Below are 16,570 nucleotides of genomic sequence, written 5' to 3'. Positions count from 1 at the left end.
TGTCGATTTCATAACCTTTCATTTTAAAAATACTATTATAAATTACTTCTACCCTTTTGAAAGAAGACAAGTACAAAAACCATGTCATGCCAAGGTATTGCTTACTCATCTCTTAAAAAGAGCTCAGATGCGAAGGGGAATGAACATGGTAAAAGAACATATATAAACTGGAATGGATGAAAGGACAAGCTAGAGATTGGGCTGTGAGATGGCTCCAGTCATAAATACTCAAAGAGTACTGCAGCACTTTTAGGCAAATTTGCAGCCATTTTAGCACAAAAAGATGTGAAAGTTACTTTGGGAATGCTTCCAGGATCAATTCAGCTCCACAGCCTTAAGCTAATGGAGCAGAAACACAGCTTAAAGAATTTTGTGCAACAAACCTTTGCTAAATTTCCTACGGGGACACAGGTACAATCTTTCTTATGCAAACATATGCTAATGTAAGGGAACCAAGTGTGCTTGTTTTTAATTGTAAATAAAAATGTATTTACAGTTACAGAGAAATCTTGACTAAACTTCATTGTTACTCCAAATGTTCCCACTTCAAAAAGTCCTTCTAAAGTTTAGGATTCATTGTTGAACTAAGTGCATACACTTTTAGTGAGCCATAATATGACAAGTATTATGAAACTAGTCTCATAAAGGTGTGTGTAAAAAATAATTACATTTATAATTGTATTTGTTTTTAATATTTGCCCAAGCTTGTTCTTTAACCCTTCATACATCAGATCTCCAGTGTATTAAGGTACACAGGGTGCTATGTATTAAGCTTTCACACAAAAGACACTGATGAGAGGATGCTCAGATCAACTTCCACCACAGTTCTGAAACAATCAGTCCCTGTTACATATGCAGACACCACCTATCCCATCACAGGCCATGGCTTTTTGAAATAACACCAGTGACCCACCTTCTACAATGAAGTTCTGTGCAGAAATAGATTTGAAAGTCATCCGAGTTGTGCAGCACGTACAAGAAACAACATCGTTCTTCAAACTTTGAAATGCTGAAAGATCAGCCAAGAAAGTTATTGGGAGATGCATTTAGACTTCTACCAGCTTTGTCAAACCATACAGATCAACCCATTTACCATGGGAAAGCACCAGATTAAATCTGAGACTCCATAGCTTTTCCTTATTATAAAATCACTCTCTTGTATCCTCCAAAGTTAATATTCTGATGTTTGCTATCATTTGGCTTGCCCCACTAGTCTACACATTGCCCAAGAAAGACTAGGAGCAAAGAAATTCATAGGAATATTTCCACTGACCTGTGACATGTTTGTCTTAAATACATTTAGGTAAGGCCCTTAATTTTCACTTCTGCAACCAGAATGAAACATCCTTTCAGGATCATATTACAAAGTTAGACTTTGAAAGAATGAGTTCTTTGTGCTTTAGTCATCAGCCACAGCTCAGTCTGAACACAGAATTTTCTACTCAGTTCCTTGTAATTGCTACCTTGATCGTAAGTTGCAAAAGTATTTTTAAATTAAGTCGGCATCTAAATATGACGTGAATTACTTTATTACCCTTGCCTGCTCACGTCTTCCTTCAGTTTTGGTTCATCTGCTATTACTGCAGAGCAAAGATAAAGAGGAGGCATGTATGCCATTTTTGTATGGATGCATGAATGTCTCAGTGCAAAAACAGAAGAGGTGCAAACTCTTGTACAGTTGCCAGTTTTCCACCCTAAGTAGGCAGCAGTTTGTGCAAAGATATTCATTCACCAGAACTGTTTTATATGCATGTCATTACTCTGCTCCTTATAGAAAATATTAAATGTAATTTGAAATAGCTCTTTCTGTAACTTTGTTACACATTGAGTGCCAGCTGTCAAGTTGATGCAGTATAAATGATTCTCACTATATTGGAAAAGGGTGGAGGGAAATGGCTCTAGGGGTGTTACAAGGGAAAATAATGCAGTACTTGAGAAACCAAGACAAATTAAGTCTCCTTATTAAGCTTATTAATATACTGGAAAAAATCCACAGTGCTAGTGAAATCAATCTATTTTAGATGGATCAAGACAGCTATCATGTTACTACTTAATTTGTAGCACTATAAAGTAGAATTATGTATTATGTTGTGCCAAAGGATTGGTGATTTGATTAACATAAAAGGGTTTTTTTAAGTATCAGGAAATAGTTGGATTTTTGAGCCTTTAATAGGTGTTTAAGATTGTCTGATCCTTTATGGTAAGTTTAAACGTCGTAAAACCCTGTAAATTTTGATGAACAAATGACTCTTTAGACAAGCTGGAGGGTCTGCCTTTCATAAAGCTACTTATGAAAAGAGTGAGCTTCATTATAAGAATATTTGTCTCTGGGTGTGGTGACTCATTTATTTTTACATTAGGAAAATTCATAAATGCTAACTAGTGTACCCATTTAGGAAGACAGCCACCATTCTGAGCTTATACATTAAGTTTTAATTCAAGCTTTTCAAGCATAAGTAAACTGTCTAGAATTGGAATAACTGATATTAACAGAATTACTCATTCAGGTTCCAAGTTCATTGAAACATTTTACTGACTAAATTGTTAAATTGTTCGCTGAAACCCTACATGCTCAGAAACCACTGACAAACACAGCAGTGAATAAAAGGGTAAGAATGTGGGGTGTACATATAGGCCAGGGAAATTCATAAATATTTAAGACCTTTAAGTGAGGGTTTACATTGCTTATATGTTGCTTTCCTCCCTGGGGAAAAAAAAAAAAAACCCAAAAATCTAAACTAGAAAAAGGAAGATTAAAAATCACCTGAGTTATAAAAAGACACAGGATAATTTGCTCAGGAAATGCCTCACTCTGACAGTGCCCAAGCAGACGTAGCTCCCACTGACATCTGTGACAGCAGAACTGGGGCTGAATTTGCCAAACTCCAAAAACAAACAGGGAAGTACGGGCCTTGTGCCCAGCTCATGTACACCCAGTATTCCCCTTAGTTGATAAGAAATATTGCAAATGCTGTAACCACTGATTACTAGTACTCCCAGATGAAGCAGCAGATTCAACAGGTGAACGCTGGCAGGAATCACAGAAAAGGAGCTGTGTGGAACTTCAGTGTGTTTTCTAGAAGGCTAGCAGTACAGGCACCTCTCATCATTGTAATTAAGTAGTATGATGAGATTCAAAGCTCCAAGAACTTGCAATGGAAGACAAATATCCCTGTCTCAAGCTTGTCTAAGTTCTTGAGCTATGAAAGAAACTGGATACAGACCTCTGAGGCACTCTCCCAGAGAAACAACACAAGTAGTGGTTATTTCATAATCCAGGACTTCTCCTGAACAGTGAGTAAAAGCCAACTTTTAGTCTAGCAAACTTCAGTCAACCTCTTTATTTTCATTTGGAAAAATAAATTTCCCATCTTCTTGCTCATATGCTGTCAGCTCTGCAGTAGGAGAGCTTTACAGTAGGAGCTTTGCCTGATAACCTAAGATGCAAAATACCCTGAGGAAAGAGCCATGTTCCAAAAGCTCTGATAAATCCCTTAAAGAATAACAGCACTTTCTGGGCTGATTCAATAAGTAACACTTGTATTTAAGAGGTCAAGAGGGCATATGGCAAAAGAGATATTTACACTGGCACACAAACCGCTAATCGATGAGTTTCTTACACTAAAGCCAACTGCTAAGACTTCCTGCATACAGAGTGTGATTTAGCACTGTTCTGCTCAGAGAGCTCTACGTACTTTCCAAGTTGTTTTGCAGTTCTCGAGAGCTGAACCCTATTACTTCTGAAACAAAATGCTGATTACGCTGGCTGTTACACAGCATGCAGAAGAAGTGACCCTCTGTCCATGCTGTGAAGTATTTACCAAAACCATGAGCCATTTCAAAGCCAGGTGTCTCTTCAGACCTGCTGTCTCCTTATGGAGTACCATAAATATTTATGGAGGTCTTTGTCATAAAAGCCTCCAAGATCATGTACAAAGAACTGCTTTGTACATTAAGGCTGCATTTCTAAATCTGACTCTTACTAGTCTAGAAGGGCTGAGAATCCTTATAAAGCTGGGAACTGCCCATTCCTAGACCGCTTTAAGTCTAGGAGCCTCAAAGTAGCCAAAAATAGCCTTGATACAAAAATAGATTAGAAGCAAGCCTAGTTCTGCAGGCTCACCCACTCCAAACAATACTTGCCTTCATAAAATTAGGAAAAAAGCCCCTGTAAAACACTGAAAAATTAAGTGATCAGAAACTTGCATATATTTAAAAGAAGAAGAAAAAACCTCATTCAGCTTCATGCTTGCATAAGATAAATATTTCCCCCTGGAGCTCCTCATGGAGGGAGCCAGAGAGTTCTCTAAGAATTCACAGTGACTCTTGGCTCACTGTAAAGTCATCTGAGTTGTTTTGGACATCTGCTCAGATGAACAGATTGGAAAATCAATTGAAAAAGTAAATGATAATTCACAGTTTACATAACCAAAGCAGGAGGTTGCACTAGATACTGTACTGACCACAGCATGGTTTAATAAGGGGGAGGGAAAACCAAAATGACAGTAAATAAATAAATAAATTCTTTCTTTCACTCTTTTTTTTTTTTTTAGAAGCACACAAAAACATACTCTAGCCAAAACCCAAAGCAGACTGAACTAATCATATTGTTGCAATTTTTGTCTAAAATAAGTTGAATCCCACAGGATTGAATTTTTGTGCCTATTGATAGTTTGGTGGTTTTAAGTTAGTTTTTAGAAGGAAAAAGAATCATCCATCTGTGCAAAAACGTCCTGCAGACATAGCAACAACTCTGTGTATGGAACAGTTATTATTAGAACAGAGCAATGACTATTTTAAAAATATAAGTTTTCTGGGTCTTTTTTTATTTAATTACACTAAGAGGAAAGTTGCAGGATGACAAATATAGATAAATCCCAGGGAAAAGAAAAAAAGAGACTAAGGTGAAGAATAGATTGCAAGAGGTTACAGCAGTGGTAAAATATCACTGTCACTCCAAGGTCCACAGCAGCAGTATAATACAAAATTCATTCGTTTACACCTTTTATTTCAAAACAAAAATGGGAAACAACTTACCTTACCCCCCTAATAGAAGCAGCACAGAAATTCCACTCATGGATACCTTTCTGTAACACACAGTAAAAAATCAATAAACAAACAAAATATTCCTCCTTTATATGAAGGGCCAGTAGGCATATCTTCTAGAATGAAACTCATGAGATGGAAGGGGAAAGACTCAAATGAGAACAGTCTATTTATTTATTATTTGATAACAGCTATTTTTCAAGGCATTTTTTTTCACAGAAGTTCGACATAGAAGGAATTTGGGTTATTTCTTCACTGTTTATACTGCAAACACAATTTACTACTGTTTAAAAAAACATTCCAAAGAGCAGATCAGAAGAGATGCCAGCGTACCCTTGTTCAGGTACTGAACTTGAGATCACATGTGATACTCAGGAAAGGAGGGGGGGAAATATTCCACCTCTGAGAATGATGAGCGCTTGCTCTGCACACTCAATCCCCTAGTGTGGGGAGAAGCCAGGTGGAGAGATACAAGTAGGAAGTCTAATGCAGGAGAGCAAAGTAGGAAATTCTTGAAAAGTAGAAAGAATTGCTCAAATATGAAGGCAAAGTGTCCAAAGAAACAGAAAGGAGACTATTTCACTAGGAATCCAGAAGAGAGCAATAAGAATGCACAAAACCCCCTAAGAGCTACTGGAGTGAAAACATGACTGGAAGAAAGAAGCCACCCTATGAAAACACAAAGGGCCAGGCCTCATTTATTTTCAGATCTTTTAAATTCACAGCTGTCACATTCAGCAGAATTGAGTTCTCTGTAGACAGTTATATTGTACTATGTTTATGTTCTATTAAAACTTTACTGTAGCAAACAGAAACCTTTTGTATCTTCTAAAGAAAACATTATCCTTTCAGGAAAAGGTGGAAATACACCACCACACAGCCCTGCCAACATTGGGATCCCATCATAATGACCCACATATTTGAAGAACCTTTCCTTTCTGTAGCTGAATTTCATTTGGCATTTTAGTGATCTGAGCAAGGGCATATTGTCAAACAGAAACATAATCAAATGTATTCCAAAAGAAGACTTGAAAATGTGTAGCTAATAAAATGGATAGTGAAATATACAGAAGTCAGAACAGATACATTGCTGAAATAGTTGCACAATGTGCAGAAAACGACAGTGGAAATGACACTCCCAGCTATAACAGCTTTCTATGACGATTCCTAAATCAATTTTTTCCACCTCTGTAATTCTTTCCTTCCTGCACAAATCACATTAAATGTTGTGATGCTAATATAAAAAGCCTAACACAATGGACCAAAAATACAAGCAAACATCTTTCTTGATGCTCAAATTCCATAATTATTGTAAGTGTAAAGTACAAAGCAGTGACTTCAATATCTCTTCAATGTTAAATGGGGTAAGGGTTTCTTTCAGGGGATAAAGGAACAGAAGAGTAGCCCAATATTAGGAAAAGCTGGATTTGCATCTTGAAGTGGAAGTACTAACTGATGCTAGTTATGACACGTTTGTGAAATGTTGCCTGGTTCTCCCACATGAAGGAAGATCAACTCAATCCCTATGCTAATATGGAGGGGTTTCTGCATATCCTTTTACAACTCCATTCATATACAAAATCTGCTAGTTTCCAATTTTCCATGCTTATAAACTCTCTTCAGATCTTAGCCCTTGGTGCTTGTCCAATTCCCACTATTGGGAATAATCTAAAATCTAAATAAGTTAAAATATACATCCTGAATGTCAGAAATGCTCAAGAAACATAACAAGGTACATTAGTATTGGTTTTTTACCTGTCATCTACGTGCAATTAATCTCTTAAATCCTAATTACCACACGAAGTTCTTGAGCAATGAAATAACATAAAAGTTATGTCCCTTCATGATTTTGCCAAGGTTTGAATACATTGGAGTAAATATATGAGGCGTGCTATCCAAATTCAGCATCTGCTCTTTGGTTAGGCAAAAAAATCATCAGCTACCCAAAACAAAACTCAAAATGGATTCAGAAGCCAAAGCAAAACAGAGACAGGCTGTTCTATTTCAAACTTACAAACAGCACTGCTGCATTCCTCTAACCCCATGCGGGAAGGGCTGCAAAAATAGGGAACTGCAAGGCAAAGGTAATGTCCATTCTACAAATAAAATGCTGTCTGATTTTTTTTGGCAATTGTTTATCTAAAACTCAGTATTATAAAACACATAAATGTTAAAATATGTTTTTAAAAAGCAATAGAAAAGAAAGAGGCGACATTATTTATTGTCATTTGTCAAGTGCCAGCTGCAGGCTCCTCTGAGTTTCAGTTTGGCTTTGAAATGGAAATTCTGCTTCTTTGTGCGTGAAAGGAAGTTCAGACACTTTGTAACTCACAGATCTTATTCTTGGAGCAGTGACTAAACTCTGGAAAACAAGTAGAACCACTAATTTATGTGCCAAAATGAACTGAAATCTGAAACAGGAATTGCTAAAGCTCTGACAGACCTATGGTTGGTAGATTGAACTTGGATAAATGAAGTTTCCAAACCCAGCTGTCTAATCAGCCTTTGTAGTGGAGATAGGTGACCTTTGCTTTCTAATCAGCCCCAAAAACGCTTGTTTTCAGGCTACTAAGGACAAAACTATGAGTCTTGCTCATAATTTTTCTTTTGCAAAGAAGATTGAGAATATATCCTTTTCCTTCACAAAATCTCTTAGCAAAGATAAATATTATACTGGTTATATTAAACTGAAAAGGAAAGTGGTGTCTCCCTAGCTCCTTTTGTCCCTGTGAGATTTCTGATGGATTCTAAGGACTCTGAGAAATTGCAACAGAATATAATTGTACAGCTGAAAGTGTAACTATCAAATTGCTCATTGCATTCTTTCAATGGGTATGATAGCTCACAGGGTATAGAGTATCAGTCAGACTCCTGGCTACTCAGTAAGCTCACTACAGTAAGGATTCTGGCCACAGCAAAAGTACAATGAGTTCACTTAATGGCTAATGCCAATGATTAAGACTATACCAGAAAAATAGGAAAATACTGTTCTGCAGAAAATACAGACACATGCCTCACATCAGGAAGGAGAAAGGGAAAACAGAAAGAAATATTTAACATGCTATAGAGAAACGCCTATCTTCTGAACACCAAACAGGCATAGACCAATACATTCAAATCCTTCTCCCAGACAGAGGATAACTGGGCAGTCAAATGACACAGCTATGAAAAATGCCATTGCTGAATGCATCAAACAAAATATCCCAGTAGCTAAATGACAAATTAATGCACCTTGCAATACACATTTTGGAATATGAGTGCACATGCTCAAGTAAGGTTAACTCAAACTGGAACACAGGAAGTCATGGCAAAGAGGTGCCATGTGTGGCCAGTACACCAAGCCTACTTGTTTTGCCTAAAAAGAAACCTACATGAAATCCCCACACTAAGAGAGATTAGGATTCTCCTAAAAAAATATTGTCAGGTAAACCTCAGAGAGAGAAAGGAAACCACTTAATAAAAACACTTTGTTAGCAAAAGGAAAAATGTGTATGAAATGTCAACAAATTAGGACTGAAAACTAGAAGACTTAAGGCCTTTTCACTTCACCAGCAATATTCCACTCTTTGTACTTCCAGAGTTGCAGTGGAATTCTCAAACCACTTTTCAGCATGATTGGACAACTGCGAAACCTATCCTAATATTCAGAAAGAGCTTGATTACTTCATGGGAAACATTAAATGGGGAGAGTATCTGCAACAGAGGAGAACAGAACTCAACAGTTCAGAAAATTCCTTCTAGTCCTATGTTCCTTCTTACACTACAGTTAAGCCACTTAACAGACTGAAAAGTATTGTTTGGAGGCAAACTAAATATATACACAAAAAAGTTCATAAAAGGGAAAAAAAAAAAGCGCGTGTTCAAGTAGTCTCTAAATAGAATAAATTCTGAGTACAGAAATACTTTCCAAACAGATATTTTAGAATAGCAAGATTAAGTCTGTAGTTCTGACAAATAATTATTTATTTACTCTATGGTAAATTTTTATTTTGCCCAAGAACTGCATACATTTATTTTTTTTAAATTATTTTCAGAGGCTGAGCCTACTTAAAAAAAAAAAAAAAACAAATCAGTCAGAATAAACCACAAATAAATAAAAATTTATTGGTCTAGGCAAACATTTCAGTTTGTTCTCTAAATATGCTATTTTAGCTGCCATTTACATTTTCTCATGAACTCACAACAAAAATTCTAAGCAGTTGAGTGTCACTGAATTTTGTGTTCAAAAACATTTCTCCTTTAACAGACTACTAGCAGGAAAGCTAAAGATTGGACTTGCCAGTGTTAGGTTAATAATTGAACCTGGTGTTCTTGAAGGTCTTTTCCAAACTAATTGATTCTATGGTCATCTGAAAAACAGGTCTTCATTGTCCTATCCTGCAGGCAAACAAAGCTCTGCTATGGAGGAATGAACAGTTCTGGCTCTTAAAAATCACAGCATCCCCGGTGTATTGCCTGCAGCTGACTCAGTCTCTGTTCACTCTTCATATACTCCTTCATTTTCCCTTTCTGACTTCCTTTTCTAAGGTTATATGACATCCTCCCTGTCGTCCCTCTTACCAACATTTTGCTTCCTAAACATCCCAGAATGTAATAACCGTTCTAGGTTTTCCTCTCCGCTTTCACCTCTAGGTTTTCTAAGCTCCTTTCCAAATACATCTGACTATCTCACACCTTGACATACAGACTTCTCATAGTTTTCAGATTCTAGAGCATCCATCTATCCATCTTCTTTGGCACTTGATTGATTCTGCTCCCATTTTAACATACCAGTCTCTATTACTTTCATATTAAAGGAGTATTTATCACAGCCAACACATACAACTGAAAGGTCAGGAAGAAGATAGTTCTGTAAGTATAAGTAATTTTATGATACATTATTGGTATGATGGTAGCAAATTGTAAATTACTTATGAAATCTTAAGCAACAGATTTGCTGTGTATTGTACACAGGCTTAAATCAACCTGAAGGAAAATACATTTTGAAAAATTATGGGAAACAAACAGCAGTATATCTCAGAATCTTCCCAACTAAACCACTTTTCTATGTTCCAGAATCATAATTAGATGCAAGTGGTCACATGCTACATGCCTTATACCATGCATACTTTTAAATTGCAAAAAACATACCTTGTCATCAGGCAACACATGCCAGATGGATACCGTCTTCTCCTCGGCTTCACTGTTGATGGAGAGGTATGAGGGCTGATAGATTTTTGTTGGTTCTAATATTAAAACCTTGCAGAAAAAATAATTTTTCAATAGTTAGGGCAAAACTGGTAGAACTTAAAAAAGTATTGAAAACTGCTAAAATTATTTCTTTAGTCATACCATAGCAGGAAAAACAGGGAAATAATGAAATGCAAAATTTTAGGTACTTTGATAGTTTAATGTGGCTGTCAGTAACCTAAGACTAAAAGAGAAAAAAAAGCCAACTTTAATTTTTTTACATAAGGCTGTTATGTGTCATTTGGTAGCATGTATCAATTTTGCAAATTGTTTTTTAAAAAAAATGTCAGGGCTTGAAATCCTTCTGTCAAAATTAAGTCTCCTACAATGCCACTCTAGAATGTCTATCTCCTGTGTGGAGAAGGTTCGTTGTACATCTTTATCATCTTTTGGTAGAAGCATATTTGAGTGAAGCAGAGAAACAGATTGACCTAGAGCTACACTGAACAGCTTTTGATTTAGACCACCACAAACTGTAGCCGCTAGATCAAATTATTTTCTCAAAAGTAACAAGTACCACTGCAAGAGGCTGACAGCTGAATAGTATAGAAATTGTGGAATAAGAGAACAAAAACTAGAAGCATAATTTAAAAGAGATGAGATGCAACAATTATTGACTAGGGCAAGTTGGTCTACATCTATTTTAAAAGTATATAAACACTAAAGTAGAAAGTCCTGGAGACAGGTGTGGCTTACTGTGAAATCTAAGCCATGACTCCTCCTTCAGAGTCAATAAGCACAGAAATACACTGGAAGCAGTGCAGGGCTGAATTCTGAAAAGTACCTACACATTTAACTCTGTAAATGATAAACAGTGGGAATTAAAATGTGTTGCTTGGCATCTCCAGACACCTACAATTTGTGAAATCTGATTCAAGCCATTTCACAAAATGTGGTCTTTAACCTTTAACAAACTGTCCATGCACTCTGTCATTTCGTCCTCTAAAGGCCAAGGTGATGACACTGATGCTACTAGATAACTACCAGCTAACATACTGCCTATGGACAATGGAGCTCTTAAGCTCAAGCTCTCAGAATTCACAAAATAATTCACAATAAGGAAATAGGAAAAAAGCTTCCTTTAGAATAAATTAATTGCCATCTGAGAGAAGGGAGGGAAAAGAAAGTTGCTAATTTTAATTTTTGTTGACTTGTTGAACTGTGTAATTTTCATTCTGAACAGGCACAAATAGAATTTTTGTATTATGAGAAATCCCATGTCTCTGTCTGCAACATCAGCATAGTCAGTTCACAAAATCACAGAACAGACTGAGTTGGAAGGGACCCAGAAGGATCACTGCATGAGTCCATACATGGATGACCTTGGCCTTGGCAGCTCCACGCTCCAACCACCTTCCTGTACAACACCATCAAACTAGGTAGACACTGGGTTTATCTCTCAGCTCATGCTATTGCAGTGATCAGCTTTGGTTTGCCTCTTAATATTAATAAAAATTCAAACTATTTTATTTGGACAGTTTTATAAGTCAGAGTCTGCGGTATGTAATAGAACTATCCCATCATCTAAAATGTAAAAGGATTAGGCCTTGCTTGTACAAAACCCAAAAGATTCAAAATAACTTTTGTTTCCCAGCAAAACTTTCTACCTGTTCTCATCAGAAAAGGAAAACCAGGCTCTTTAGACAGTCTCATTTGTTTTTACTTTACTGCCTCAAGCTCTTGCTGTTCAACATTGAAGTCTTCGTAACAGTTTATTAGCACATCTACATATGGATGGTAAATTAACTGTACAAAACAACCACTGTATCCACTTTAACTATCTGGGAGGCAATAGCAGTTGCTATTTAAGACAAAAAGCTGGTTTTACTGATGGTTAGCTGAAAGGAATAACCAAGACATTGTTTCCTGGACATATACAGTTAATATGTACAGAAAACATATTTACAGTATACTTTCAGGACATGGTGCAGCACTGGGGCATTTAATAGGAATTCTCAGCAAATTTTTTGTGGAAGAAATCAGAAATAAACATATCTATACACACACTTATAGTGCAATGTTGTTGAAATGATTTTTCTAGTAGCTGGAACAATAGATTTCTGACTGTTTGGGCTGATTTTTACCCTCTGAAAGGGCACAGTCTTAACTGGCAGTAGAGTATACAAAGCCTGCTAAGCTAGAAAAAGACTGAAATTAATCAAATATTTTTTTTTCAAAACACAGTATAGTTAATATATAATCACCTGGAGTACACTGTAAATGTTTGCTTTAGAAGTATACCCATTGGTAGAAAACAATATCTTGAAAAAATTCTATCTTGACTTTTTTCCTCATTACTTTTGTATGGAACACATTGTGCAATCCTGTTGTACCCATGTGCATTCAAGTAAAATCAATCTAAGGTTCAGGCCAAATACATTTCTTCTGGACAAACAGTTAGTCTGGCCCCTAAAAACAAGCACTACTTTGTGCTCATTTCATTTACACCACAATTTGTTTTAAAAGAGCCCATCCCCAAAAAGACTACCAAAAAAAGTCTCCAAGACCCAACAAAACAGCCACTTACTGGAAATCGAACTACAGTCACATCTGTCTTTGTGGCTTCAACAAGGAAGTCCATCCAGAAGTCCACAAGCTCCTGTTTGGCTGTATGTTGCTCTGGAGTTAGTTTCTTAAAATGCTGATATATCAAAATAGTCTCTACAATAGACTTCAGGTACCTGTGACCATCCAAATAAACACAGATAGTAAATTCAGTAGTTTGTAAGCAGTAATGTCTCTATCTTTAAACACAACTGAAGTATTCAGCATTGCAACACCAAGGTTGCCAGTAATATTTTGCTTCTCTAGGATTGCTTTTCATAACAACAATTCCCAACTAGAATTGGAAACACAGCTGCTAAATGAGGCAACTGAAATATAAGAGAGTCTTGGAACACTCCTTCCTGCCTGTATTCCTGATACCATATACTATCTTCTATCCTAAACCACGAAAAATTCATTAAATAGCTACATCCTCTGCCTAAGGACCAAGGTGAGCCTATGTCCAACTTTTTTCAATGGTGACCTACCTCAAATAAAAATTCAGGTGAAAAGTCCACTAGTTTAACGGTTCTATCTCCTCTATTGTGTCTGTATAGGCAATTATTTAACACATTTCTAAAACATGATGCTTCTGGAGCTGATCATCCTGCAAAGATGGCAACAGCTATGTTAAGCAGTTTTTTGGCATTGCTAGGGAAGGGCAACTGGTGTGCTGAATGTTTCCCCTAAATGCAGTTCATCCCTCTCTCTGTTGTTCTACTTTCTGGGGCTGATTTATGGGGCTTCTTGGTACCACTGCTTTCTCTTGGCATTTTTGAAAAAAAAGGTTGTAAACATAATCTCACACAATTTTTATTAGTACTACAGCAATGATATACACATGCTTAAAGAGGATTTAGCACTGCTATCACTTTATCACAGCTAAGCTATTTATGGAAACATTTTTTTCACCCTCAGAGGGTCTTTAGTGAACATTTCCATAGCTGTGCAATTTCCAATTATCCTTCTTAGGCCATCAGGATAGCTGGCTTAAGGTACTGTGTTTGTACCAAGTGGGCCCTGCTATAAAGCAGGCAACAAACTGGGAAGGAATTGCTCACAGGAGAAATTCTTCATGAAACACAAATGAGTGAGCTGTATTTTCAGAGTTTAATCCACAAACTTAAACCCCAAAGGCATTGGGGTACATAAAATCCTGACAACCAGGCATTCATAAACTCCAGAAAATTCCACCAGGAGACTTCCAGAGAGTGTTATCCAGCTCCTTAGGAAAATACACACATAGTAAAAATGGAAAACCTTGCAAATAAAGACACTGTAAAAAGCGCTTATGAAATATTTTGTCTGAAAATTAGAGTTTTTAATTTTGACAGTTTCTATGTTACGTCAATACAGAAGTTTAGCATTCCCATATTTCAGCATCCGTCTGATCACCTTCTGAAGGCACAATCTATCCTTTATAAAAATATAAGAATATATATGTTGTGATGTTCACACTTATAACTAGCAGAGTGACAGCTTTTTTAGTCAGAAAGGAATCTTGGCTCTCCCCACCTAAGATGATACAAGCCCATAATGAGTAGGTGAGTGGTCCTTAATTGCTGCCTATATCCACTGCAGGTGCTGGGAACCTGCTGTCAGAGCACACATCTCTTGGCCTTTGCATAACAGATGTTGAGTTTACAGGGTTGCCTTTAACCCTGGTTTTATGGCCTTTCTATTAATTGGACTTTGATTTGCAGTCTTCTCAATCACTACAAGATGCAGCTTGCACCACACAGCTCACTTGTATTCAGTTCCTAAAACATCTGCTATGTGTCATAACCTTACCAATATTTAAAAGTACAGCCAGGCCTCCCTAGCTAAGCTGTCTTCATTGCCCAAAACCTTCAGGCTGTCATGACTAAACTCAGAAACCACTACCACTTCTCTTCAGCAATGAAGCTGTGAGCAACTCCTCCTTTCTCCTTTGCCCTCAGAAGAGCTTGAAGTCCACAGTGAATCTGCCCTACTCACACATCAAATAAAGACCCATATCAGATCTACCCCTGAATAAGGGCAAAAGGGAAAGAAGAGAGTCCTGTCTCTGGATAAAAGTACAGTGAAATAATAGACACACAGTAAAATCTGTTAAAAAACACAAAACATATCTCCTGTCAGCTGAGTACAGTGCCTAACATGAAAGCTGAGGGAGTCCAACGTTTTAAAATATAGGAACGTACATGGCCTTGTTTACCGCCTTACCATGCTGGTGCCTTTAGTTTAAACAGCTTTTCTGAAGCCTGGATCACTCGTATATGATCATTAGCCAACATACTGGCCCCCAAGAAAGATCCCACTTCCCAATAGCTTTGCAGTTTCTCCAAGCTCCCCTTTTTACCAAGCAGGCTGCTGATCTTTACTCCTGTAGCAAAGAGAATAACAAGTCACAATAATTTGTATTAATGCAATTTTAAAATAACCATTTCCCTTATTCAAAATCTTTTAATTGCTTACATTACTATACTCTCTCCATTTTGAAAAAATAAGATGGAAATCATACTTACCAGTTAATGTTATATGCCTTCCAAACACCCTAATTGGTGGAAAATTCTTTTTTCCCCACCCCCTCTTCCTACAGGCTTCTCAAGACAGGAATGTTAACACATCACTGTGAGGACAAGGCCACAGTCAGATTACCTATGTTCTTGCATGGACCTCATCTGTAAAGGTAAATTGGGGCCTTAGGCTACACAACATAGCTGCAAAAACTTAACAGATGCTGAATAAGGCACCTATTATGTTTTTTTCTGCTTTGTTTTTTTAACTTACAAGCCCCAAGCCCCAAACTTACCTTTATAGACAAGGTCCCATGCAGAAGGAACAGATGATCCACTGGGCTTCTTCCAGCAGTGATGTTCTTTTAACTGCCGCAAGTCCTACCCCAATGAAAGACATCTATTAATATTCACAAGCCCCTCAGCAACTCAAGACTACGGCGAGTCTCAGGTTTTATTTTTGACTTGCTAAGTTTGCTGAGAACTACAGGCTCCCCTGTGGCCTTCTGGATGAGTTTTAGCTCATATGAGCTGCTACATATAGCTAACATGAGATATGCTACACCATCCCTTGCAAAAAAGAAATCAATTTTCAGCTTACACAGCAAGCCACTCCACCACTGTAGTCCTTTATTCACTTTCCCCACACTACTCCACTATGACAGTTTCCCTCCCACATCATCTTCCACTGCCCTTGACATTCAGCCAGAGTATTCACTGTGGAATTTCACAAGAAATTTCAATGCAACTGTTGATCTTGTTTTTTCTTAACCTTCCCCAAGCAGCTAGCAGACTAAACTTCATGGTGGAAGCAGTAATAAATATTATCAAAATGGGTATCATTACATAAGCTACATTTCAGCCTACGAAGTTTATCTTGTTTTATCAGATTGCTCACATTTTTATGACATCAATGTCAGGTAATAAAGGCTTTTAAAAACGCCATAGATGCATAACATCTCTGATCTGCCTGAGAAATGCCACAATGTACATCACCTCCATCAACACCACAGGGTACCATGGTGACCATCTCTGCAAGGCTTTAAGCCAGGGTGCTACACACATTCACACTGTCAAAGAGACCACTTGAAGATGTACATATGCACCAGACAGTGGAGAATAGGGAGGGGGAATTTGTGTTGAAAGTGTTCAACTTTAGCTGGGTTCTAGAGAACAAAACCTGAATGCTATCTAGAAAACACAGTAAATGGAAAATCTCCCCCGAGACTTTAAAGTAACACTCCTCAGCACTA

The 16,570-nt window shown here is 37.2% G+C and overlaps 1 protein-coding gene across 1 annotated transcript in view; it reads right to left on the bottom strand.

The window, feature by feature from the left end:
• MAP3K5 (mitogen-activated protein kinase kinase kinase 5) overlaps window positions 1–16,570 on the bottom strand; it is a 98,317-nt gene that overhangs the window by 27,851 nt on the left and 53,896 nt on the right. Inside the window, exons 9-13 of the mRNA XM_002194582.7 lie at window positions 15,025–15,184; window positions 12,803–12,956; window positions 10,177–10,284; window positions 5,038–5,087; window positions 914–1,009 (exon numbers count right to left, since the gene is read on the bottom strand). Of these exons, the coding sequence (XP_002194618.4) occupies window positions 914–1,009; window positions 5,038–5,087; window positions 10,177–10,284; window positions 12,803–12,956; window positions 15,025–15,184 (568 nt within the window). The remainder of the gene's footprint in view (window positions 1–913; window positions 1,010–5,037; window positions 5,088–10,176; window positions 10,285–12,802; window positions 12,957–15,024; window positions 15,185–16,570) is intronic.

Source organism: Taeniopygia guttata, chromosome 3, assembly GCF_048771995.1.
Source record: "Taeniopygia guttata chromosome 3, bTaeGut7.mat, whole genome shotgun sequence".
NCBI classification, from domain to species: Eukaryota; Metazoa; Chordata; class Aves; order Passeriformes; family Estrildidae; genus Taeniopygia; species Taeniopygia guttata.
This window is presented reverse-complemented; position numbering and strand designations above follow the sequence as displayed.